The sequence below is a fragment of the Meleagris gallopavo genome, chromosome 8 (genome assembly GCF_905368555.1).
Source record: "Meleagris gallopavo chromosome 8, MGAL_WU_HG_1.1, whole genome shotgun sequence".
Classification (NCBI taxonomy): Eukaryota; Metazoa; Chordata; class Aves; order Galliformes; family Phasianidae; genus Meleagris; species Meleagris gallopavo.
This window is the reverse complement of record NC_139411.1, coordinates 25,366,092-25,391,629: the sequence shown is the minus strand read 5'-3', so window position 1 is coordinate 25,391,629 and position 25,538 is coordinate 25,366,092. Positions and strand designations below refer to the sequence as shown.

The following is a 25,538-nucleotide window of genomic DNA, read 5'->3' as shown; positions in this document are numbered from 1 at the left end:
TTCCCTCCCCCCCCCCACGCCTCCCCCCAGACAACACCAAGCCCTGACAAGGCAATCTATACAGAGCTCAAGAAACAATCTCTCTGAACTGGCTTTCCCATACAGCCATTCCCATCTTACTCTCAAGCATTTGGTATTCAAGCGGATACACGACAAGGGTATTATCACATCAAGAAAATATCTACATACATACGTAAATACAAGCACTCTATATAAAGCCATGAATCATAGAAACATTAAGGTTGGAAAGACCTCTAGAATCACAAAGCTCAACTGTTGTCAACCCACCCCCACCATGCCCACTGACCACATTCCTCTACACTTCTTTAACACCTCCAGGGACAGCAACCCCCCTCACTGGGCAGCCTCTGCCAGTGTCTCGCTGCTCTTATGGAGAATAAACTTCTCCTAACACCCAACCTGAGCCTCCCCTGGCACTTCATTACTTCTTGTCCTACTGATGTTCTCAGCAGCTGAACTCTTCTATAGTCCTCAATATTCAAATGATCAGGTCATGATAATCTAATCACAAATTTATTACCAATGTGGTAAAATCCATAGAGGGAATATGTGATGGCAATTACACAGTGCAATGGGTCATGCAATGATCTGAAATCTCAACCAACAGAAAAGCCAAAGAACGGGGGGAATTTTGAACAGTTTGACTTTGGCCATTTTTGAAACGTCTTAAAAAATATAAGAACAGTTACTATGATATTAACATCTGTGCTGTCATCAAATGATAGAATCATTAAGGTTGAAGAAGACTACCAAAAATCATTCTTTGATCCACACTGCCCCCCAGGATATGTTAAGAAACCACTGGGCCTTTTGGACAATATAATTTGCTGTTTAATAACAATAATTGCATATTATAATATACGTAATAATTATAACATTACAACGTTATTGTAATGCAGCTCACAAACAGTGGGAGAACAATTTTTGGAGGACACAGCAGCTATGTAGGAAAGCACTCAAGTACTTGTATGTTGGAAGAAGATTAGCAACATAAATATCTATAGTGAATGTTCGCTGAAACAGGAGTTACTTAAAATAAAACTGCATAGAAGTACACAAACACACCCATAGCAAAAAAAACATGTACATTAGAAATATACATTTAAGTATTACATATCTATCAGTAATGTTGAGATGCTTTCAATTCCATCCATGCAATACACAACACAACCAAGTTCTTCAGTTTGTTTTTCCTCTGGCACTGCTATCAGATGATATGACAGGACTCTGTGTTATTTTTTGTACACTCCAGTTAACACCACTTTTACGAGCTGGCTCTTCAGTTTTATTATCCACTAAATTTCACATACCATAGTTTGAAGCAAAAAAAAAAAAAAAGGATTATTCTTTGAATAAAGTCTACTATTCAAACTACTTAAAGCAACAGTACAAAGTAAACAAGAACTTATTTTCCCCTAAATTCAAAATAACTGTTTTGCTCAACGAATATACCTGTCAGAGTTTTGTCTGCAGCCTTCAAACAAACACGCAAGTCCTCAAACTACTAAAAAAAAAGAAATACAGCCCTGCGCTCCCCAGTAATTTAATCCAATCTATTGAAAAGGATGCTAGTAAATTTAGTGTCTGCTTTAAAATGAGATAAAGGTTGCAAGATATTTTTAAGCAGATGTAACAATCACATAATTGTTCACTTGGTCCTGTTGACAAATGTACTTTTCAGACTGTTTAAAGGTATGATCAGCAATTCTACCAGACTCACACTATATTCATACATTTCTCTTTCCCTTTCAATACTCTTCAATTTTAAAGGTAGCAGTTTACATTTAACAGATGAGTGCTACTAAATCAAAAGCTTTCCAAATTTCCTACTGTGGATAAACATACATATAATGGCTGCTTGCCCAAAACTGGAAGCCATGAGCGTTTATTGTTGTCAAATGTTTCCTTTCCAATGACAAAAACAATGTTCCAGAGGACAAATTTTGCAGACTCTATTTCAAGTGCAGAAATACATGTACACAGCTAAAAACTCACTGACACTGTCAGGATTTAGGCACTTCTGAAGCAATGGGGCTTCAGTAAATCAGCACAAGAAGGGGCATTTACAAAAACAAAACAAAAGAACAGAATACTGAAAACTGAGCAGAAGATGACATAGACAAAGATGACAGCAGTAAGAATTTTGTGGATATTGCCAATGCAGCATTTGTAGTACTGGAAATACTGGACTGCAGCCTACAGTGGGTGAGCAAAAAAAAGAACTATGACTTTAATTAGTCATTTAATTAGACAACAATTCTCATCATTGCTTAGGTGAATGTCATGTCTATATTTAACTCTTAAAACACAACTTTTCATTTCTCAAATAATCATGCAACTTGCCTGTAGGTTAGAGGTATATACATTTCTTTACAAGATGATCAATCAGAAGTCAAGAACAGGCAACAGGACAGGATGGAGCAAGAAGGGTAATGGCTAGAAGGATTTACAAAAGAGATGGTTCTCCAAGAGTTTTATGGAGGGTGGGTGGAAGCTTAGAACAAGCTGGTGGGCCAGCTGTTCCAACACAGAGATTGGTATGGGAAGATGAGTCCAACAGACCAGACTGGCTCCAGATCTGCATTACTTAACATCAGTGTCTAGCTATCCAACTCTACTGCCACCAAGCACATGAATAGCTTGTTTCTCCAAACTATTGCATCACGAATAGAATGTTTCTCACCAGCAACACAAACACACTGTCATCCAACAATCACGCATGTGAAATCTCAGGTATTTTCTGGTCAGTAAAGAGGGAGATACAGAGAAAAATGTCAACCAGATGAACAGCATGTGGGGTTTGACTGGAGAGATGTAACCAACCTTACTGCTGTCCCCAGGCACCAGCTGCCCTGAAGGCAGCCTGCAGCCAATGGTCTACTCATCTGTCAGAGGTAAGGCTCAATAGAGATTCCCACATCCAAAACCCTGGAGTATTTGGACACCAAAGGTAACACTGCTCAGAGCTTACCAGCTCATCCAGCTTTGGATCACTACTGACATGACAGAGTGGTGCCTGATGACTGCTTGACCATCACATAGGATGTCTGATGACACAGCTGCTCCACTGACAAAAGCAAAGAAATGAGGCTGAGAAAGACAAATCATACGTCTCTCCATTTTGAACTCTGCTTGCTATTAATGGTCCCAAAAAGAGGATGCAGAGAAACAAACGCTCTCAAGCGTCCCTCTCATCATGAAAGAGGCTGGTTCTGAAGAAGTAACACTACTCTGGGTACAAGAGAAACCCACACGTACAGCCTGCACACATCAAATATCTGACAGACCGAGAAATTCAGGAACAGACAGCACAGGGACAGACAGACGCCCTTTTCCTATGTACCACTAAGTGCAGTGACAGATTCTTAGCATAGCAGGATGGTGCATTACGGGTAACACAGGGAATGCCTTGGAGGAGGAAAGCACACCCTCTGCAGGCTGAAACGAGTCTGGAGAATGTGATTTCTGCGAGCAAAGAACACCCGATCTCATTATAAAGGCATTTGTGATAGAGTCACTGAAACAAAGGAAGATGAATTCCACATACCCAACTTAGTGCAAAAGTGTGTCAAATCCATGATTCATGAGAGGCTCCACTGCTCGTCCTGCACTGGGGTCACATCACCCCTTCCCCCCAAACACAAAAGAAAAAGCATATAAACAAAGTTGATAGAAGTAGTTGATAGAAGTTATATAGAACAGAAGATGAAAGAACAAAAGTGTAACAAAATATTTGCAGCAGTCACATCATTTATTATTAAGATCAAATAAAAATTATTAATTTGAGGTATGTAGTTGTTTTTTTTCAAGCTGGGCTTCTCTGTGATATTCCCCCCCCCCCAAAAAAAAAAAAAAATCAAAGAACAGACACAGAAAAGCATTATTTATTTGCTATTCTTTCTAACACATCCAAATAGATCTCCAGCATTTACCATAAGGCCTCCATTGCCATAAAAGCTACAGAACTACAAATTGAGCACAACATTAACAAGCACCCACCACCTAAAGAAAAAGATGCACTTTTCCAGCACATCCACAGAAAAGATGAATATAATTATAGCTCAGCAATTTGAGAAAAGGATATTTTGAATAAGTAGGTAATTAAGTTAAGAGAGGTCTAAAGAAAGATTTCACACTCACATTCATACGTTGAAGCAGTTTAAAAATAGAGAGCAAGAACTGCCTGACTTCACCTTTTAATTTTAGCTGGGTGATGAGCTGGGCCCAAAGACAGAAATGCACAGCAGGATTTTTTCTCAGCAAAGTGCCCTTCGTATCTTTATGTGAAGGAAGTGCAGTATGCTCTATTAATAACCAGCCATAGCCCGAGATAAGTCTAGGCAGCTCTTCAATCAGGAAAACATTCTGTTTTGTTTCTCCAAACCATTCATACTCTCAAAGACGTACACACAAGCTGAGAACCTCCCAGCTACCCTGGTCGCTTCGCAGTTCAATCCCACTTGGGAAAAGACACTGTTTTCCTATCAGTCATCTTTTGCAATGATTAAAATAGTAAATGGGCCACTTTTTCTCCCATGAGGATAAAAGAGAGGCTGAGTTTGCACCTGGAGATCATTTTAAATTTATTTTTATTTTAATTAATAGCTGGAAAAGAAAATGTCAATACCAACTAGACAAAAGCTACACTGAAGGGGGCAGGAGGGGAAGAGGCTGCTTGACGTAATGCCAGCATAATGCCCAGACTCCTCCAAGGAGTTGAGAGAAGTACGTAGGCTTTCCACCACATAAAGATGGATTCTTCTTTGAGATATGCCTCCCTCACACCTCTCACTTTCCCAGTATCAGCTATTAGCCTACCTCACACAGTGGTGCTCCCCAGTAGCAGCCCATACAACGCTGCTTGAGCCTGGCAAATCATCATGATGAGGCAGGGCTGAAAGCCCTTTTCTGATCAGTAGCATCACACAAAACTTCTCTGACCTTCAGGGAATGGTGGAAATGGTACTGGAGGATAACCAGCACTTAAATTATTTTGTCAGTGTGTTCTTGCCAAAGTGACAGCTATCTCAGCAGAGGGTAGATGATTGTCTTACAGCTAAAAACCTAAGTAAAAGCCTGAGTTGACGCTGCAGGGAAAACAAGTCTCCTAAACTCTCCTCTTGCCTTCCATGGTTGCATTCACTCACTTGTATTTTAGACCAACAATCAGCAGCAGGACTCCAGATGTCTCTGGACCTCACACAATTATGCTTATCCTTTTAATTATAATTTCCTGTTTACAGGTGAAGCCTAACTTGTTATAGTGTCAGTGCTGGTCTCTGATTCACACCAGACAGCTCTCCAAGTAAGCACTTCCAAAATTTACTTGCCATGCAGATGAACTGCAAGCTGGTTGAAGTTTGCAACAACACCCTGCAGGCCAGTCACTAAGTGAGCACACCCCACCATCCTTATCTACAGCCCGTTATCTCAGCAAGCTGCCCAAACGCACACTTGCTGCCCGCTGACCGCTGCTCATTCATTCTGTTCTTGATACAAGACAGAGCACACTTACGTAGGTGAGCCTAAGACACAGCATTCTTTTACCCATATTCCTAGTATCTCGTTTCCAATCCTAAAATCGCTGTATTCTTTTTCCACATGCCTACATCAGTCCTCATCCAGCCACATTAGATGTTCCACATTGTTTCAGAAACTTTTTCCATTATGAGATACAGCTGAAAGGCACCGTCTTTCCTCCTGGCTGAAGCATGCTCTGAATTTCATTTCTACAGATGTAATGAGCTCATTTATCACTCTTAGCATTTCTAGTTTAGGTGTCGAATACCAGAACTGTCCCAGGCATCAACAGCAATCCCCACCACAGAACACCTCCCACTCGGCATCTTGCATCAAATGCACTGGAAAGTAAGGACTGAAGAGATGACCAACTCTGTTTCTTTTATTGAAGACCTCTGATCAGGAATGCCTCCTTGCAGGAAAGCTGTCACCTGATATTCTTACTGCTTCTTGTGTGAGCTCAACACGAAGTTTATATAACAAGATCATCACTTGTGTATCAGGACTTATAGTTGCTTACTCTACACTTATCCTAACAAGACCCCAGTCAACAAAGCCTCTGCTTTCTTGCTCAAAGGAGCTTTTAATGTAAATGAAATTTCTTCTTTTCTTGCTCTAACAAAAATCATTTGAAAATTCATTTAAAAGACCGACACTAATTCTTCCTTCTCCCCTTTTCATATATAACTCAGATAATGCCTCTCTGACAGCCCTCTATGCAAAGAAATCAATTACAGGTTTTAGGTATGATTGAATGATCCATCATTTAAGAATGATTGATTTTACATTGCAGATGATCAAGAGATTCACGATCATCCACTAACTAATTTGTATCAGGCTTTTCTAGAAAAGGAAGCAGCTGCCGTTTGGAAGAGTTTGCCTACAGCGATCATCCCCTTCTCCCTTCAGAAAGGTAACACACCAGACTCCACCAAGAGACTAGCACATCCCTGGCAAATGGAGATTTCCAAAAGAAACATACACAGTTTTCATTACTTGCCCAAACACTCAGCCAAACTAGAGCTTATTGCCAGAGCGCATGCAGCTGTATCCAAATCCAAAGCAACAGAAACCCCTCCTCTGGTTTTATTAGGCTGCATAAGAGGCATCCTCCAGAGCATCATAGAGACAGAATTTAGTCCCCGCAGCACTGTTTTTATTACGTGGTCATAGAGCAACGAGCCTGAAGTGGATGTGGTTTCCAAGTCAGCCTCCAGCTGCTACACTGACATCATTACCACAAGTCCCATTACACAAAAGAAACACTGCTGCTGCCCATGTTGGAGAAAAGAGTTCTTTTCTTAGGAGTTCATTCTGGTCACTCCCAGAACTGCCAGCTTTGCTGCAGCTAAGTAAGTAAAATTACCTCAGAGATCTTAATTTAAGAGCTGTCTGCATCAGAGCTACATACAACTCCATCATGGATCAGCTTGAAGAAACACCACTTTCCTGACCCCTTGCTCCCTCCAATGAGCAGGAGCAAGAGGCATGAGTGAGAAGTGATGTGCTCCATGCCTCCTCCAATTCCTGAAATGTCTCAGCTGGGGGTCTGCGTGCCACGACTCACATCCCTGGATGCTCTCTGCCTCGTCCATGAGCAGCAAGCCCTCCTCCCACACTGGGCTCTGCACAAGCTGCCAGCTTGGAATACAACATGGACTGTAGTGTTTGCTTCTAGAGAGGGCTCCCTGGCATCCTGCTAGGAGGTGAGAAAACTAAATATAACAGACTTAAAACTACAATTACTGTAGGGGAGCTTGCCAGAGCTGCTCTGAAGCTCCTAATGGTCTGCTGGGGATTTATGGATCAGCTGTGAAAATGTACTCGCAGCTAAAACTTGCCAATCAAGTCCTCAGCGTCAGATCACTGCTACCAACATTCAGACAATACAGCTTGAAACGGTAGAAGCACCAGAGCCAAAGAGTAGGTCTAAAGTTTTGAAGAAGGGCATAAGAAAAAAAAAAAAATCTATTCTACTACACAGATCAGTAAGAAACATGGGAGGACTCTCCTCCCTTCTGCATGTTTCTTGGTACAAAAGGGCCTTCTGTTCCACAGAGCCAGAGGAGATGACAAAGCAGTGCCAAGTACTGGAACATGCACAGGAGGCAGCACGTTGCACAGACACAGCTACAAATGGCCCTGCCAGGGTCTTGAAAGGGGCTGAGCAGCCACCACTGAGTGGTTTTACACTCCAGAACTCACATCACTAATACATAATATACTAATACACTGCAAACAGGAGGGCAGACCAATACTCCACAGCTCCATGCTCTTTCAGAAGGAAAGCTCCAATGCTGAAACACAAAGACTCTATTATTTTCTTAAATTTCTAACGTATTGGGTGTTTCCTATCAATACTCATTGTGCTAATTGAGTCCATGGAAATTCCCAGTGACCTGGCAAAGAAAAACGAGGCAGTAAATAGTCACGGAGACTTGGGTGATAGGATCTGATCCTCTAAAGCCTTATGCACAAAAATAATCCTCATGCGTATGAATAAGGCTTTGCAAGATCAGTCTCATACTACGTACACTATCAAAGTATGTACACTATATCCAAAGAGCAATTTAAGTCTTACTTACCCAACAAGCAAAATGGATAGAAAAATGGATAGGCCACTTAGGATATTAAATACATTACAAGACAGGTGTTGCCTTGCATAAATAACAAAGTAAAATTAATTATTTCTAGTCCTTGAAAAATTCTATTTTACTTTTTTTTTCCCCTCCCTTCAAGGAAATTGAATCCTTTACTACTTCGTAAAGCAAAAAAAAAACCTCTAAAACATAGGCTATAGGAACAACACCCAGTCTTCTGGAGTTCTACCATAGGTAATGCATTTACATTTCATCGTTAGTCAGTGCTTCTTCATGAGCTGGGAAAAAAAGGTAATATGCAAGTAATATCCAACATGGAACAAAAAATACAAAAGCTGACTTGGATGCAATTACGACAGAGCTTGTATTGCTGTGTTTATATCACTTCAGACCCTACAGATCCATTCATCCACTGCAACGACTGAGGTATCTACAAGCACCATCCCACCAACCGTTGTTTTCCTGCATTACTTATAAATATGTTCACCCCCAGACACATCAGGGACACCCCAAGCACAACACACATCAGAACAGCCTGATGCAAACCTCTCAGGCCATCAAGAGAGAGGCAGTGTTGCTACAAGCTAGAGCAGTGACCTTGAATGAAGAAGTCAATAAAGAGAAGAGCCCAATGGTTGGCTGTTGGTTGGTAGGACAGAAGAAAGCTGTAGGTGACCTTACAAGAATGTGCCATAGTGGGGTACAAATGGATGGTGCAGAGCACACAGCTAACAAGGGTGTGAATATTAGGATGTGTTAGTGGAAGACCTTGGGAGATAAGAGGAGCTTAGGGCAGAAAAATGCTTCACTCCACTTTGCTCATAGTTCTCCCCAGTATTTTAGGAGGGAGGTGCCACCTTTTCTTGAGATCCCCTCCTCACACTGAGTTGTGTATAATCTGCAACAAAGACTTCCTGCGGGGAAGCAGAGGAAATGCAGAACTGCAAACAATGCAAACAGAAGAGAGAGCCATAAGACTCAGTGCAATAAGCTGTACACACCACCAACCTAACAAATCTTCCCCTAAGGGAAAAACACATGAACTGGCAGAGACAGAACCAACATCTCTTACTACAGACGTACTGTGGTCAATTTACTGTTATTTTCCAACTATACAATACACAAAAGCCCACTGAAAAGTATTTATTATCTCTACAAAAGAAACTTCAGCTGTCATGCCACTTCTTGCAGAAATGCTTAGTCTGTTCTGTATTTTGCAAATATAGAGCCACAAGCAAAGATGTGAGAGCAAGTCCTGCACATCTGCAAGGTTCTGTGTGAAGCAGCCCTGCCTCACAGACCCCACCAACCTCTGCATCTCCCTGCTGCAAGAAAAGAGCTGCAATGCACAGAACAGTACTGGACAGCATCACCAACACTCAGTGCAACAAAAGCACAGCTCAATGCCACCCCAGTCCCGCTCACCTCTCATCTGGCCATGCAAAAAGTGAGCATACTGGTTTTCCTGCAGTTCCTCAGATGCACAAGACAAAATATATCATTTGTGGTGCAATTAAGATATATTACATTTCATAAGTTTGCATTAAAAAAAATAAAAGCAGTAAGCTTGCAACAAAAATAATTGCTTTTCTGCAGTCATCATGAAATCCTGATCCCTTAACGAAGCAAACCTTTGCCCCCTTCATGTCACAGAACATGTAGGGCTTTTATTTTGCACTTGTTCTAAACAGGCAAGAGGCATTAGTAAGACAGGCTAGGCTCAACCTGTCAGAATGGGACACATATTAAACGTCTCCAAAACGCAAGAGGCCAGGTTTTCTGCTTTCACCCACTGTGCAAATTGACAGCTTCACAGTGACAGGTCATTAGTGTGACAAAGAGAAAGCAGCTGGGTGTGGAGGGGCAGAGGCTAACAGAGCGATTACATCCTCACACCAACTATAAAATGGTACAAAGAATGGGGGGGGTGTAGGGGAGGGGGTGGAATTCAGGGGAATAAAGCCAGTCTGATAAAGCATCCAGCTGCAAATCTGATTGAAAGATTTAGTTTAAAAATAAATCAAAACAGCACGCTCCTCAGAAACAGCAGATTCCATCCAAAAGGGTATTTTAAAGCAACCAAAATTACTTCACACAAAAACCCAATTCTTGCCCTCTTGAAGGAATTTCCACAGCCCTCTCCAAAGCATAAATGTACTTCTCAAGATCCAATTCCCCCCATTCTGACAGTCCCTGGAAAGTAGATCTGCACCCACCTCTTCTTCCCTTTCTTCCAAGTGGGGCTGGAAAGACTTCAGCACATCCCCACGCCGCAGCCATACCTCAGCTGGATGCACACAGGTTAGCATCAACAAATGCTGATGCAAGGGCCCCAAAAGAACACATTTCCCAGTTTCCCATTGATGGGAACAGCAGGATTAAGTTTTCAATAAGAGAGCAAGATCCAGGCAACTCAGTGACAGCAAAGAGTTCCTCTGCCATATGCTGCATCCCATAAACCACTTACTACATGGTCTCATAGAAGTGGGTTATTTTCATTTTGACCAAAGTTGGCACCACTGCTATCATCTCTGCCCTCACTTAAATATCTAAAATTATTTTGACATTTCTGGGCAACTGTGAGTTTATTGATAACAGACGATAAAAGCCAGACTGCATAGAGATAACAGCACACGTGATGGCACTTCTAAATTATTTTTTCTGATCCATTCCTTTTTTCACCTCTGTAGCCCCTCTTCAACCCCTGAATGCATTTTACTGAGCTTCTGTCCCAACAGGCTGTTGGGTTAAAATAAAGAACAACAACAAAAAAAAATTCCATAAAAATTATTTTAAAAAAGAATAAAGAAACCTGACACTTTCAGTCATTGTGATTTAAAATAAAATACCCATAGAATTAATTTGTCACTGATCTTTAGATAATGCCTTATCTAAGGGACGAGTTATATGTAAATAGATGAGTTTTCAGGGCTCTGTCAGGTGGGGAAAGCAACTCAGGCTGTGGAGATGTACTTTAAAAGGCAAACGAGTAGGGAAAGGCTGGGTCAGTAATACTGAGGAGAGAAACAGTGAAAGCAGTGTTTCTCCCATCATCCCTTTGTTAAGTATCTGCTTTGCCTTTGCCATATATGCCAAACTATTTGCCATGACTAATGTATACAAGGGGAGTACATTCATATTTTATCTCTCCTGAGAGACCTCGTGTTGAGAGAAAAAAAAAAAAAAGAAAATGAAAAACCCACGATTTCACACAAAATGGATGTGCTTAAAATAAATAAAATCCCAAGGCACCTGCTTCAACATTACAGATTTAAATTAAAGAAATAACAAATAATTAACAATGGGCCGTTATTTTTCCCCCAACATCTTCCCCCAAAGCAGGAAAGCAGAGCTCAGAGTGCTGCCCCCAGACCTGGCACAGGATGATGACGACTCGGGCGCAGATGTTGCAAATTCCATCTTCCTTCCAGAGCAGCTCAGAATCTCTGGGGCAAAACCCCTTGGAAAAAAAAAATAATGGCTTCACTTTTTTTCCCCTCCACTGCTTCAGGATGCCTTACTCCACGTGTAAAACAAATACATTGCCCTGTATCAACACAGGCAGTGAAGAAGTGCTCCATCTCCATTGGGCACGTATTACCCATGACAAATTATTAGAACTGAAAGCAGGCAGCTAGCCATTAAAACATACAAAGGGATTGCATTTCAGTGCAATCAGGTCTCCTGTAATTATGGAGTTGGCTTGCAGCACATTTGCAGAGAGTACTCCTCACATAAAGTCCCTATTGCCGTGCCCAGCCCTCGTTCCCCTCCTAGGTGCTTCCAGCCCATTGCCTCACTGCACAGCAATGAATCACACCTAAAAAAAAAAATAAAAAAAAAATCACACCAATAGCAGTCTCCTCTCTCCCATGGGTGCACACACTCCAAACACCACCACAACAGGTGATAAATTTGCCATACACTGAGATGTTGCATTTACTAAAGCCACCTCCCACCAGCGAGCGAAGAGCAGGAGCAGGTTATGAACGTTCACCAACACCACTCCCACTGTCATCCCCTTCTTCTCTGCCTTCTGCTTTATTTCTTATGCTGGCATATGTTTTCAGCAGTCAGCCCCTAAAGGGCACAATCCCAGCTTTTCCATAACAGCTCCGACTGCAGTAAGGCTTTAATGTCTGGAAAACATTCAGTATTTTCCCATCCAACACCACAACCCTCTCAGAAAGTTCTGCCTGCTCCTCACCTCACACCTGCAACAATTTCTAAGCAGAGGAAGAAGGGCCATCCAGAGGGCTCTGGAAGTTTGAATGGTGCAAAGCAAAACTGTGCCAACTGCTTGTTTAAAAATAATAAGTAAGAGGTCAATATTTTCTTTTCCAGTTACAGAATCACAACTTCATCTCGTGCTGAGACAGACAGATCGCTGCCCTCAGCCTCCTAAAGTACCTTATTTCACTGGGCACGGACACTGTACCCGTCCCAGCGTCCCACAAATACATTCACACCAGCACTTTAAGATAAGCCCTAATATACGCCTTCCTAATAATGATCAAACGCACCAAATATCCAACTCAGATATATGGAATGCCAAACTTATATCAAGTAAAGCAAAAAACAGTCTGCCTGCCTTCATAATTAAAAACTGGAGATGTATGAATGTTAATGAAAACACAGTGGTGCAAGCAAGATTATGTCACATAGTTTGAAAATGGCACGATCAAGTTGCAGGGCCTTAGATGGACACAGCCCTCATTCACTGCCCAGCACTGCATTGCCATGGCAAAGGGCACTTGGAGCATGGGAGCTCCCTTACAACTTTCCCTTCAAGAGAGGCCCAAAAAGAAACTGATTTCAAGTTTTCCTACCTAGTGTTTGATAGCATGCTCAGTTGGCAGAAACGGGATGGCTCTGTGTATAGCGTGCTCGTTATAAAATTAATCATGAGTCAGACCTGAGCACATTATGCAGCCCTGCAAAGCCTCGGTAACCATTAAGGAGTAACAGCCAGTACTGGAGCCCACGTTTGGGCTTTTCCACTAAGGATGGACCAGAAGCACCATCCTGCTCTGCTGCCATTTCCCATGGAGCTCCTCAGCCTCCCAGTGCTACTCACCCACGTTTCGGTTTCAGTGCAAGCTCCCCAGTCTGTATATATGACTTTGGAATAAGAATGTGGATATAAACATGCCCGTAAAGGCACAGACAACAAGAATGGCTAACATACAGACAGGACAAGCTACAACACCAGAAAAGCAAAGAAGAATATGAGGAAACAAACATCACACACCATATGGGCCACACTCCACAGCGACCTTAAAACTCCTGTTTCATAAATACCTATAAATGATAACGTAACTCCCAACTCAAAATAATACTCCGCAAAGCTAAAGCAGACCAGAATATTTACACGGATGCGTGCCGAAAACAGGGCCGGGACTGAAAGCATTTCCTCTCTAAGGCTGTTTTTGTTGTCAAACCGATACAGGCGATGCCCAAAGCCGCGCTCTCACGGCCGGCTGCGGCCGGAGGGAAGCGCAGGGCCGGCCGAGCGCCGACGGCGGGCATGAGGACACGGGGACAGCCGGAGCGCCGCAAGGCTGCGATCCTTACAGCAGTAGGGCACGGCAGCCCGGCGCTCACCCACGGGTTTGCTGCTTGGTGGGAGCCCCTCTCTTTCAGGGCATTCTGACTATTAGGCACAGCTCAACTCGTGCGTCACACGGAACCACGGAGCGCACAGCCGGTCTCTCGTTTACCCACATCGGTGCCACTCGCGTCACCGCACCGTATGGCAAAAGCGCTTTCCTTTTTCTCTCTTCGGTCAGAAAACGAAACGGCAAAACGCCGGCAGGACCCACCGCTCGCTGCCCCCTCGGTACCGCTCCCCGCACACAGGCCGGCTTCGGGGACGGCCGCGCAGAGATGCCAGCGCTGCAGGCCCGGCAAGGACGCGCTGCCCGCGGCCCCAGCACGGCGCAGGGAACTTCCCCGAGCGGCGCCGAGCCCCGGAGCCCGGCAGCAGCGGCCTGGGGGAAACGGAGCTCAAACAGAACCCGGGGAAAAACGGAGCTTAGGGACGAACGGAGCTTATCCCAGTAGGGGAGCGGTGCCGGCTGCAGAGCGCGGTTGCGCTGCCCGCCCGGGCTGTCGGTGCGGACTCCGGGGGGCACCGGCGGCGGGGAGGAAGCGACCCTCCGCCCTGCCCTGCCCGGCGCTGCCCTCCCGGCCCGGCGGATCGCGGGGCGGCTCTTACTTGTGGAGGAGCTGGGGCAGGCTGGGCGGCGGCGGCATCCCTCTGCCGGGGCCCCGGCTGGGGGCTCCGCTGCGGGCATCGCTCTCCGGCCGGTCGGAGCCGCGGGGGGCCGGGGCCTGGCTCATGGCAGCGGCGGGGACCATGCGGGGAGGCCGCTGCGGCGGGCGGGAGGAGCGGGTCACCGAGCGGGAGGAGGGAGGGAGGGACGGTGGCCGAGGACCGGCCCCGCAGGCGACCGCGCTCTCCCCGCCGCTCCCCCCCCAACCCACCCCCGCCGGGCTGGCGACGGCGGGACAGGAGCCCTACGGCTGTGCCCGCCCTGCGGAAGGGTGCCGCTACCGGCCGGGGGCGGCCGGCGCCGCGCGGAGCCGCAGTGGCGCTGGGGGGGCCGCGGGGGCGGTCGCGGCAACGCCCGGGGAAGGGACCCCCACCACCCGCCCCACCTGGGCGCCGCGCCCGGCCCACGCCTCCCTCCGTCGGCCGCACCTGCCGGGAGACGAGCGGCCCCGCAGCCGGGCACCGAGCTTTTACCTGCGCGTGCTTTGGACGAGCATCGCGGGTGACCCGCGGAGCGGAGGTTGCGCTGCTCGTAGCGGACTCTGGAAACGTTCCTTCCAGGGCTTCGCGCTTCCTCCGTAAGGTGTCTGCGTGTCGGAGAGCGCTGCGTTAAGGACCGCGCGGCGCGGCGCTCCTTCCCCCGCTTACGAAGGGATGCGGGCACGGCCGGGCTGATTTCAAAATTCACCTTCATAAGGGAGAAGGAGCGGCGCTGAACGGGTCGGAGTTTCTCTCCGTACTGGGCAGAGCCGCTTAAATGGGTACAAAAAGCCACCACCTGTGACGGGAAAACGTGACTCGCGTTTAACGCGTACTTTGCAATTCGTGCGCAGATGGGAGCGCTGACCAGGTGCGAGGCAGTGGGAATCAACTGTTCGGTTATTGAATAGTTACACAACACCGAAAGACCCTTTCGAGATTCCTGGCCATCAGCACGGGTTACTGGGCTTCACTTTGCACGCGCACGGTTCCGACAAATGCATTCTGAGAGATGCTGCGGTGTCTGCTGAGCGGGACCCAGGGGAGCGCCGGTCAGAGCCCGCAGGCAGTGAGGTGATGCACGGAAACAATGTTTTAGCAAGCGACGCTGTTGTTGCGTGATGTTTAAGGTCTCCATTTCCCCGATCATCCACTAAAAAAAATGGACTTCGTGCGAATTTTCTCCTTGTCACAGCAGCACAGAGAGCCCTTAGGAGAGGCAGCGACAGCCACCTTCAGCTGCCGGCAATAATTGAGGAGGTGAAAGGCAGTGCTTTGTGGTTCGCAGGGCAGCGGAAGCGCACCCACGGCACCGGTGTACGGCCGTGGGTAGGCACAAGAATGTGTTGCTTTGCACACAGTTGGATCACATCCCTTGTAAAAATGGATCAAGTGCGTTTGATGCGTACAGTGAAGAGCTCAGCAGGGAGATCTCAGTGCTGGGTTCGGAAACTTCGCAAAAATTTGCTCTGTTCACTCTTCTTGCAGGCGTGATCCTCATTCCTGTGTCAAGCCTGTGCTTCTTGTTCTGACGTACCGTGGTATTTGGCACACCTGGCCTCTGCTTTACCTGAGGCTTGTCCCAGCCTCGCAGTATTGCTGCAGCAGTGCCAAAAGAGAGAGGAGGAACAGCGGCTGGGCAGTAGAACTGAACAAGGGCAGGCTGCTGTACAAGAGGTTCATACCCTCCTGATGTGCAATGTGGTTATTTCTGCCCATGGAGAAAACCTATCTGTAGGTTTTTACCCTCAGCAAGAGGCATGCTCTGTATTAGTGAAGTGGTCTCCAAATGGTGATTTTGGATGAACTGACTGTCCTGTTGCTGCTAATTTATGAAAATAAAATCTAGGATAATTTTGTCAGACCATCTATGCCGTGGGTGTTGGTAAGTGCTCGTGAAAATCGTTGCTAGCTATTAAACTGGATTGAGATTAAGATGCTCACTGTATCTCCAAATGTGATGAAAATCAAACCCCGCTCCTTTACAATGCCTTTGGGGGAGGGTTCACACACAGAAGTTTGTGCACTAAAACTGATATCCTGACCTAAGTGCTGTTCTAGCTCGCCTTACTATAAATCAGAAGCAGCTCTCTGGTGCACATGAACTCACAGTCAGAGCATTTATTTGTTAGGAGGGTAGATTAACAAAGGCGTGGGCAGAACCCAGGAAAGAGAAAGGGGCCACAGAGCAGAAAAGTGATGGAGCCAGGCACACACAGGATACTGTGTCCCCAAATAGTTCGGCGTCAAATAACAAAAATAGCTATAACTTCATTCCCTTAATGTGCCCATTAGTCTAAGTAAGACCTTTCTTTGGTTCGTGCCTGAACCTGGCTGTTTCTCTGCAACCTGCAATTTAATCCTCTGTGAATGTAATCCCCTAAATGTAATCGTCTGTGAAATTAAAACATAATCAGTTCTCCATTATTAGGGGAAGTGGGGAGCTGCAAAATCGAAAGAAGGAAAACCTGGCTAATGGAAGTGCTTCTGGGCCCCAGCTGGCCCTGGAAGATTCCCAGTCCTTTCCAGAAGCAATGAGCTCTGGCAGGAGAGTCCTCTCAATCAGGCTGGGAGGTGCAGAACTGGTGCAGGCATTGCTACATGCATAGCATGGCTTATTCACGACGTGGGTAACAAACACAGAAATAATGGAGAATAAATCCTGCTTTGTTTCTTTGTTTGTTTTGCTGTAACTGAAACAAAAATAGGTGTTTAAATTAATGTTAATGAAATGATTTGAAGTTAGAGCGTTACGGAGGTACTGCAAGCAGCAATAAAATCACCATGAAATTACAAACATGATTTCATGAAGAATAAGACATCAGCTCTGAAATAGGATTAAAGCAGCAGAAGTATCCAGTTGCAGGAATAAAAGACTTCATCTAGCAAGAATGGTAACACCGCACTCCTTAACGCACGGTGGAGGCAGGCAGGAAAGCACTCTCTCACTTCACTTCCAAAACTAATGAAGAAAAGTACCCACAAACTCCAGGGGAGGGAAAAAAGGATGAAAAACGGGCAGATTCAGACAATTAAGACATTAGTTTTTCTTAAATGACATCAAACCCTATTTCCAGAGCTGGTTGTTCATGTCTGCCTGTTCTCTCCAGTCATGGTTTGGATAGAGGAGCTGGAGGCTGAAGCAGAACTTTCCACTGCTGAGTACATGCAGTCTGCCTTTCAGGTAAGTCTCTCTTTGCTTCTATGAGCTTTCACTATCAGCTTCTTCTGAAAAAGATTTCAGCCAGTGCCACTGCTCACTAGTTCCTTTTCAGTGATTTTCTTCTCACTGTGGCTCAGGGCTGCAAGCTGCTAAATAGGCAAACAAGTAAACAAAAGTCATCTGCTATTTGGAAGCACCCAAACCAGTTTCCTTATAATTTCAAAGGAAAATATCAAGGAGATCTCATGCTTAAAAATATGGGGCTATGGGGCTGATAGGAGGACAGCATCCCCTGTCTAAAGAATTTGCCTAAAGATATTAGATTAGGAGCAGAATGATCACCCTCTGAGCAATCAGAAAATGAATGTGTTGTTTGTAAATGACACACTGAGAAAGACAGCCTTGTCCTAGAGCTGCAAAGTGAGAAAGAGGAGACTCTCATGCTGGACTGACTGCTGCAGTGGTGGCCACGTGCCTGCAATGCACAAGCAGATCAAGGTGCAAAAATACAACCTTTGGAGACAAGCTGGGTACAGTCAGCCTTGGGTAGCTGAGACTTCCCAACACTCCGGAGCAGCCAGCTGACCAAAGGTAAATGCTGTAGCATTTCAGCCCTGCTGCAGTGACATTCGATAAATAAATGCTGTAATAAAATGTCATTTGCTGTGAAATGCTGCATTCCGCCTCGTCACCTCAAGCCAGTGACAGCATAATCCTCAATTCACATCTTGTAAATTTAGAAAAGATGAAAATGTGCAAGTGATCATGCCTAGGATGTTTACACATGCTGTTTGATCCCAAAATACTGGCTTATGTCATTGATGGTTTGTGTCATGCTTCTTTCTAGCTTCAGAAATGGCAAATGTTTGCCATCTGAACTTTGTTAGCCCGCTACTTAAAGAAAATGAAAAGCAAACAAAGAAAAAAATCCCTTCTGTTAGTCTTGGCTTGAAGTAACCAAAACATGCAAATGAATAACCCAGTTTATCTTTCCATGCCTTCACTATTGCTTGTTCCATTTCCTGTCATGACATAACCGCTCTGTTTGCAGTCATCCTCACTTCTGGCTCCTAAGCTTCACAACCCCAGAAACAAAGAGAATTTACAGTGATTGTGTATTTATTTGTGAACCCCAACCCATTTTAATGCATGGGTGATCGCACTGTGGATTTGTTCCTCTCATCCTCAAATGTGCAGACAATAATTAACTGCTAGCAGGCCTGTATTATTAGTGAATATAGTCATAATTAATATACATTAAAAATTACTTCTGTAATTGTATGGGTTTTGTGCATTAGATTAGAAGTAGTTTGAAGCCTTTAAAATAAACTAAATTTTCAAGCCTTAAAATACACAATCTTCACTGTGTTGAGTGCAAATTCAATTGATACACGCAAAAATGGAGACAAAGTCTATTCCTTAATAGTCACCTTCTTCTACATGGAAAAATAGGGATTTTCACAGGAGCAATGAGTACCATCCAGTAGGTACTGACACTCAGCATAATTTATAAAGCAAAGTAGGGCCTTTTAAAAGGTTATATGAAGACAACTAATTTGTAAGTTAAAAATACACTGAAGTAGTTCCACATCAGAACATGGCACATCTCACGTGTCTGTGGCTGCTGTCTGGCCATGCTGACAATATCAGTGCCTGAAATTGGACCTTTACTAACCAAGGAAAATATTTGTCATCGTAAGAGCCCTGAATAAATTGTGCTGCAAGTCATCTTAGTATCCCAACCAAACTAAATTATTTTCTGATGAAAACTGTCTCCATCTCCATGGATAAGAAACATCTGGTGACTGATGGAGTTGTGCCTTGGTGTCCTTAGAGCTGGGCATGCGATGGGCAATGGGAAAAGGTCTGTATCACTGAAGGTAGCAGAGGTAAGAGACCTGTCCCTGTCAGGAAGGCTGGTCTGGACTAAATGACTGACACCCTCTGTCCTGGTCTACGGCAGGTATCTATTTCTGGGACTTCTCACTTGCAAAGGATGCTCTGCAGAGCTGATTTCTGACAGCCCTGGTGCAAGGCCTGGCCGGTGCCAGCCCTGGGGCTGCAGTGCCTCCTGACGGAGCAAGACAGCTCACGGCCTCTCCTCTGCTGACAAATTGCACAGCTGTGGTGTTACATGTCAGCACTTGCGTTGCGGATCTCCAGAGACAAACCGGGAATGTTCTGTATGCCGGGCAGTGGCCTGGAGCCATTGCGTTGAGACAACCTTCTTGAGGGAGCCATGGTGAACAAGATGAGTGGGGAATCCACCTGCAGCCATGTAAAGATAGGCATCCTACTGCAGCAAGGCCAGCTGTACAGCTTAAGGAGGAGACCTCAAAAAATGCACTAAATACTTGCAGTGTTTGATGTGTGGATACTACACTGTCTTCAAACAGCATTGGTTGAAAAGCAAGGTAGGTGGGACTGTATGTCCCTGAAATCTAAGGTGCTCTTTCATCAGCATTTGCGGTGAGTCTGAAGTTGTTTGATGGTATTTATCGTCATCTGGAACATTTCCAGTGGAAAACATGATCTTGCTGACCTGGAATCTAACTCAGCTCCTGCAACCCATATAATCAGAGTAAGAGTCCAGAGAGACATTTGGATTGATACTCAGTACAGAGAAGCAAAGAACTGGAGCTACCTGAAATGAGCTGCTCATCTCCTGAGGTCACCTAAAATTAGCCTTTCATCAAGATATTGATGACTTCTTTCACTGCATTATCACAGCTGTTAACCTATTGCCAGCAAATTCCACTTTAGAAAAGATAAAAGGTCTTTTGAAGTCGCGTCCTCCTGGGCATCTGCAGAATCTCTGTGAGATTATGGAAATACGTTTTGTAGGTGATTAGCATAGGGATGGAAAAATCAAAAAGCAGTCTTGAGAGACAGACAATTATGGTGGAAAAAATAGCCATCATGAACTTTAATTGACAAAGTAATTTACTAAGACTCCCGAAATGGGTGAATAATAACAAATGATTTTTTTCTTTTTTTGGTCTGCATCATACGAGAGAGGATATAGAAAAGAATCAGCAAGGACAACTATTGGGATAAAGGGAAACATTAAGACAAAGAACTCATGGTCACAGATAACAGCTTTACTGCCTCAGAAGATATTTTCAAAAGAAAACTAGTGGAAGACTGCAGATGAGGCTATATGAAGATGGAAGAATAACTTCTTAGAAAACTTCACTCACAGATCTGTCAGTGGTTTGCTGTCAAATTATAATGGCATATTATTTGTGAATCTGTAAGGGTTAAGTCCTGATTGCACTATTCATCTTTTTTTTTTTTTCCTCAGTGTCACAGTAGTATCCTTACCCTCTCCATTTCAAAAGAAAATATTAGAGATTAATTTTTCTTTCTCTTCATGTTGGAACGAGTATTTAAGTGTAAAGCAACTTGCTTCAACTCAAACAATATTCTCCTACTGCTGTGTTTGCTTCCAGCTCACCTTTTGGAAAGACTGCAGCTAAAATGTCTGTCCTTTCCTAGACATGATTACAGGACAGTAAGTTACCTGATGCACATTATGAAAAAGTTTTCTGAACTCATCTTTAAGAAATTTGAGCAGTTCCACACTGTGGAAAAGAGCTATGAAGAACACAGGAAATCCATTTTATTTTGGGGAGTTGGATTCAGTTTTTCCAGGGCTTGTAATGGACGGAGAGGAACAAATTAATGATTATGATGATAACAAAAGTAATAATGTTCTTCAGTATGAAACCAAGCAGACCTCTTCAGTATGAAGAGTTGAGAGACATCTACAAAGCGTGGCTTACATTACATGCCCTATCTGCTTCTGCCTCAACAGCAGGACGACAAGCCAGCCATGGACCCTTCCTAGAAGGCCCAGTGCCCAAAAGATGCATGAGATTTGTAGGCAGCATCAACTAAGGCTGTTCATCTAGCACACGATGCTGCAGATATCTTGTATCCCAGAGAGCTGGTATGAGGCAGAGAGATAAAATCATTGAATATTTTTCCTGGCCTGAGTTTCACTGGAGTCTTCACCAAAGACACATCCAAGTCGGGCAGTCAGCTCCATAGAAGTACTGCCTCACGGGCACAGATCACGGTGCTCAAACTGTCTGTTAAACATTGCTGTCTGATAATAGAGGTTTATTTCCTTCTCCTTGACCGCATTAAGAAATCTCCCATTCTCTTGTTGCAGGCAGGACAAGCCAAAAGCCCTACTTTTGACTGAACTTTGAGTGACTTAAATGTCTTGGACTTGCAGCCATTGACACAAACTGGAAGACAGAGCTTGTTGCATATGTTAAAGTAAGTTGGTATCAAACTCACTAGAAAGCCTCAGCAACCTATGAAAATATCAATAAATTTTACCAAGCAACAAAATCTTCTCTAAAGAGGAAACAGAAATTTTCAGAAACTGAAGGCTCCTTCTCCCTGTCCTCTGGGGCTGAAAGCTTGGAAAACATTGCAATCCCTATGTAGCATCTCCTTAAAAGCTTTTTTTACCTGACAGTTCTTCTGCATTATTAGTGCTACCTGAGTCATCTGAATGATCTCCTGCTTTTTTCACATATAACTTGACTGAGCAAACAGTGATTTGGCTGGTAGTGGTCAACACTCAGGAAGACACATCTTGTGCTGCTGGTTTTCATCCCGGAGCTGCTAATATTCTGGAGAGGGTCTCCTGGGTACCTCGTGGCAAAGCAGTGGCAATCTGTAGGCAGGGAATCTCAAGTCTTCCCAGGCTCAAGATGATTAGCTCTCATCCCCAACACCCCTGCAATGAAGCACTGTGACAGAAATGCTGCCCCAAATGTGGGATTCAGCAAGGGCAGGCAAGGACAGCAAAAGGCCCCGGAGAGAATAGAAAGAGAGACCTCCTTTCTTTGTTTGAGGCACTCAGGTCCAGATTGGATGAGGCCCTGGACAACCTGATCTGGTGGGTGGGCAACCAGCCCATGGCAAGATTGGAACTGGGTGGCCTTTAAGGTCCTTTCCAACCCAACCATTCTGTGACTCTGCGATGCTGTGATTCTATTCTTGGGGGGCATCCACAGAAAGGTATGGCTGCATGACAGCTCATAGTAAATGATATTGTAAATTGCTTAACAGTAACACATTGTTCCACTGAGGTATCTGCTTCATTATTCCAGCTGGTGGTAAGTTTGTGCTCCGAAACACGAGGATTGGTGGCTCTTGACATTTTATCCAAGCTAGTCTGACCACAGATGCTGTTCTAAGTGCTCCATCCTCGTTTTCAAAGTATTTTTAAATTGTCTTGATATCATCCTACAACTGTAAGTGCCACAGGCTAAATGTAAGTTTTTCTTTGGTTTGTATTAGCAGCTCATAACCCACTCCTGAAAAGAGCCCTGCAGCATACACAGCCTTTCATGCTTTCCTCCCTTGGAGCCATCTCCTTACAATATCTGGCCCTTGTTCTGGATACGGCCCTGAGCGACTTCCCTTGAGCCATTCAAGACATTTGTGGCAAATCTGAGTATTGAAAGCAGCTCTCCCAAGGGCTCATCCAAAGCTTATTTAAGTCAACAGAAGTCTTTCCAATTGATTTCAATTAACTTTTGAGCAGGTTCCGAGTCTCGGGGCACTGCCTTTGCTGTGACAGCATGCTTTTTATACCGCTCATTTTATACACCTATCAGATTTCTTCCAACAATTCTTTCCAAATTAAATTGCCTTAGGGTGTAAGGGAACATTTCAGAGAGATGAGGGACTGTAAGCTATCACATACTCATTGAAAATCAATGCGGCTTGGATACCTCACAGAAATCTGTGACATTTGAAATTTTCCCTTTAATCAATCCAGCCCTTTCTGTGCAGCCTTTCCCCATTTTCTCTCTGCTCTGTGGATCGTTTTTTCAGTAATGCAGAATGGGAAGACGAGAGGAGATCCTGGCACAGGTGGACATTAGGCATCTCCAAGAGTCCAGTGCAAAAGAAATATATCTCAAAGACTGTGATCCAAAAAAGGGTGTATTAAAAATGGATGAAATTGAGTATTAGTTTAGTTGAGATCTCCTCCTCCATTTTTATTCTCTGATTTCAGTAGTACATAAAAAAACTGGAGTGCTGCCATGACAAACTAGGCCTATCATTTTCAAGTGCCTTTAATATGGGTTAAAACATTTAATCAACATGTATTAATTTGTTTTAGTGTTCTTTGGGGAGTCCCAGGGTGACTTTAGCACAGAGCTCCTTCTAGCTGCTTTAACAAAGAAGAAAAAGTGGAAGGACATCCACAGTGATTTATTTTCTCTGGATGATCAGTGGGGAAATTGGATACGCATGACACACATTCATTTAGTCCTCACTTCCCTTTGATGATTAGGGCTGAATTTTCATTCTGGTGTATGGGGATTTGTGTGTGTCACTCCAAACAACAAGTGTCATACATGTAAGTCCAAACGTAACTTTCCAAGAGTGAAATTCAGAGATACAAATCTCGTGTAAGTAGTAAAAATAAAATATTGCAATAGCAAGCAAGAAATATTTGTGGTACAAAATTGAAGCCTCAGCCTCGTAGAGGCTCAGTTGAGTTTGCAATTAAGATGTTTGCCCCAGATTTTATATAAAGTGTATACATTGGAAAGATGTGCAGGCATCAATTAAGTCAGTAATAATTGAGCAGCCCTTTCAAAACATCTGTTAGTCAGTCCTTTGTACACAATCATGGATAACCACCATAAGGAGGTGTGACCAATTCTTTTATTGTGCCAGCATTGCAGCCTCGGCAGAGAGAGGCTGAAGAAGGATAGCTGTATCTTGAACAAATCCCAGTGAACTGCTTGGTCTGTGTAGCCAAGCTGTGGAATTTCATTTGTTTTTAATGATCATTTGTTTATTAATGTAACCTTTTTACAGACCATAGAATCAGACTAAAATGTGAGCAACTGTTTTTCAGAAAAAGCCCCTTTCTTATTACAAGACGACCTGACATTCACTAGAAGAAAGACATTCCCCAAGTAAAGGCCAATGGAAGGATGAAATAATACTCTATAATGGATTATGAAGCTTTGTAATTGCTGCTGGCAACCCCGGCAGTGATTTGAAAGGCTCTACTATGGCATAATATTTTCCAGTTTTCATGTCTCCCAATGTTAAATGATACAAGTAATAAAGCTCTCCATTCCCTTCCCCTGTAAGACTATTCCATACATCACATTGTGAACAAGTTTTATTTTTGGACTGTGATGAACATCTCACAGGACCGGGCCGGTGGCGAGGCCCGGAGCACGTGGTAGTGATGGCATCACATGGAGCAAGGAATAACTGCCTTCCATCACACAGCACTGAGAGTGCTACGGAAATGAGCACAGAATTAAAAGCAAAGCAGTGCCATCGGAGCAAACCCAGTGTAACCTTGGCTAAATAATTGCATCGCACCCAAATGCTAAACAGCTAGTGGGTCTGTTTTGAAAATAATCGTCTGCCACCCCCTTGCACAGGTCTCAGCAGCAGAGCAGGGATTCAGCCCCAAGGAATTAGATAGGAGTGGTCACATCCATATGCACGCATTGGGAGAATGGGACAGGCTGACCTTGGATGCACTGTGCTGTACTGAGCAAAGGCGGATGGTAGCAGCGAGCATCTGAGGCTCTGCTTCCAGGAGGCAGCAGCTCCACAGCTGCTTCTGCTTTGTTTGCAGAGAACCGTCCTTGATCCAGCTCAGGAAAGGTGCCAGTACGCTCAGCATCTGAAACGCATCAGTCATCTAGGTACGTACATTTTACATGTAAATCTGGGAAAAGATTAAAAGAAATTGAGATTAAGTATTTTTTATTCAAGGTTTATGTCTGTCCACTTAAGAAAACAAGCTACTAAGCTGGAACAACACTATGGCTCTGGTTCAGCTGGGCAGCTTTGAACAGAGTGCTTGAGGGAAGCGAGAGAAGAACAACGGTTTTAATAGGCAGAAGGAGTGGTACAGAAAACAGTCTCTGCTGCTATGCCTCAGCAGAGAGCTCAGATTTCCTCATTTCAG

General features: G+C 44.3%; 1 protein-coding gene and 1 long non-coding RNA gene across 6 annotated transcripts in view; one reads left to right on the top strand and one right to left on the bottom strand.

The window, feature by feature from the left end:
• Nucleotides 1-15,018, bottom strand: part of RBM20 (RNA binding motif protein 20) — a 94,061-nt gene extending 79,043 nt beyond the window's left edge. For 2 of the 5 annotated variants that reach the window (XM_085230205.1, XM_085230206.1), the window contains exon 1: nucleotides 14,359-14,597. In XM_085230205.1, coding sequence (XP_085086331.1) covers nucleotides 14,359-14,501 — 143 coding nt within the window. In that variant the 5' untranslated portion in view covers nucleotides 14,502-14,597. Of the gene's footprint in view, nucleotides 1-11,514; nucleotides 11,577-14,358; nucleotides 14,598-14,889 lie in introns of those variants that run through there. The other 3 variants (XM_010714695.4, XM_085230207.1, XM_085230209.1) reach the window with 3 other exon arrangements.
• A 1,267-nt stretch (nucleotides 15,019-16,285) lies between these two features.
• On the top strand, nucleotides 16,286-24,951 carry LOC104912007 (uncharacterized). The gene is made up of 3 exons (XR_014884909.1): nucleotides 16,286-17,578; nucleotides 17,969-18,148; nucleotides 19,521-24,951. It is a non-coding gene; the product is annotated as an uncharacterized LOC104912007 (long non-coding RNA).
• The last annotated feature ends 587 nt before the right edge of the window (nucleotides 24,952-25,538 follow it).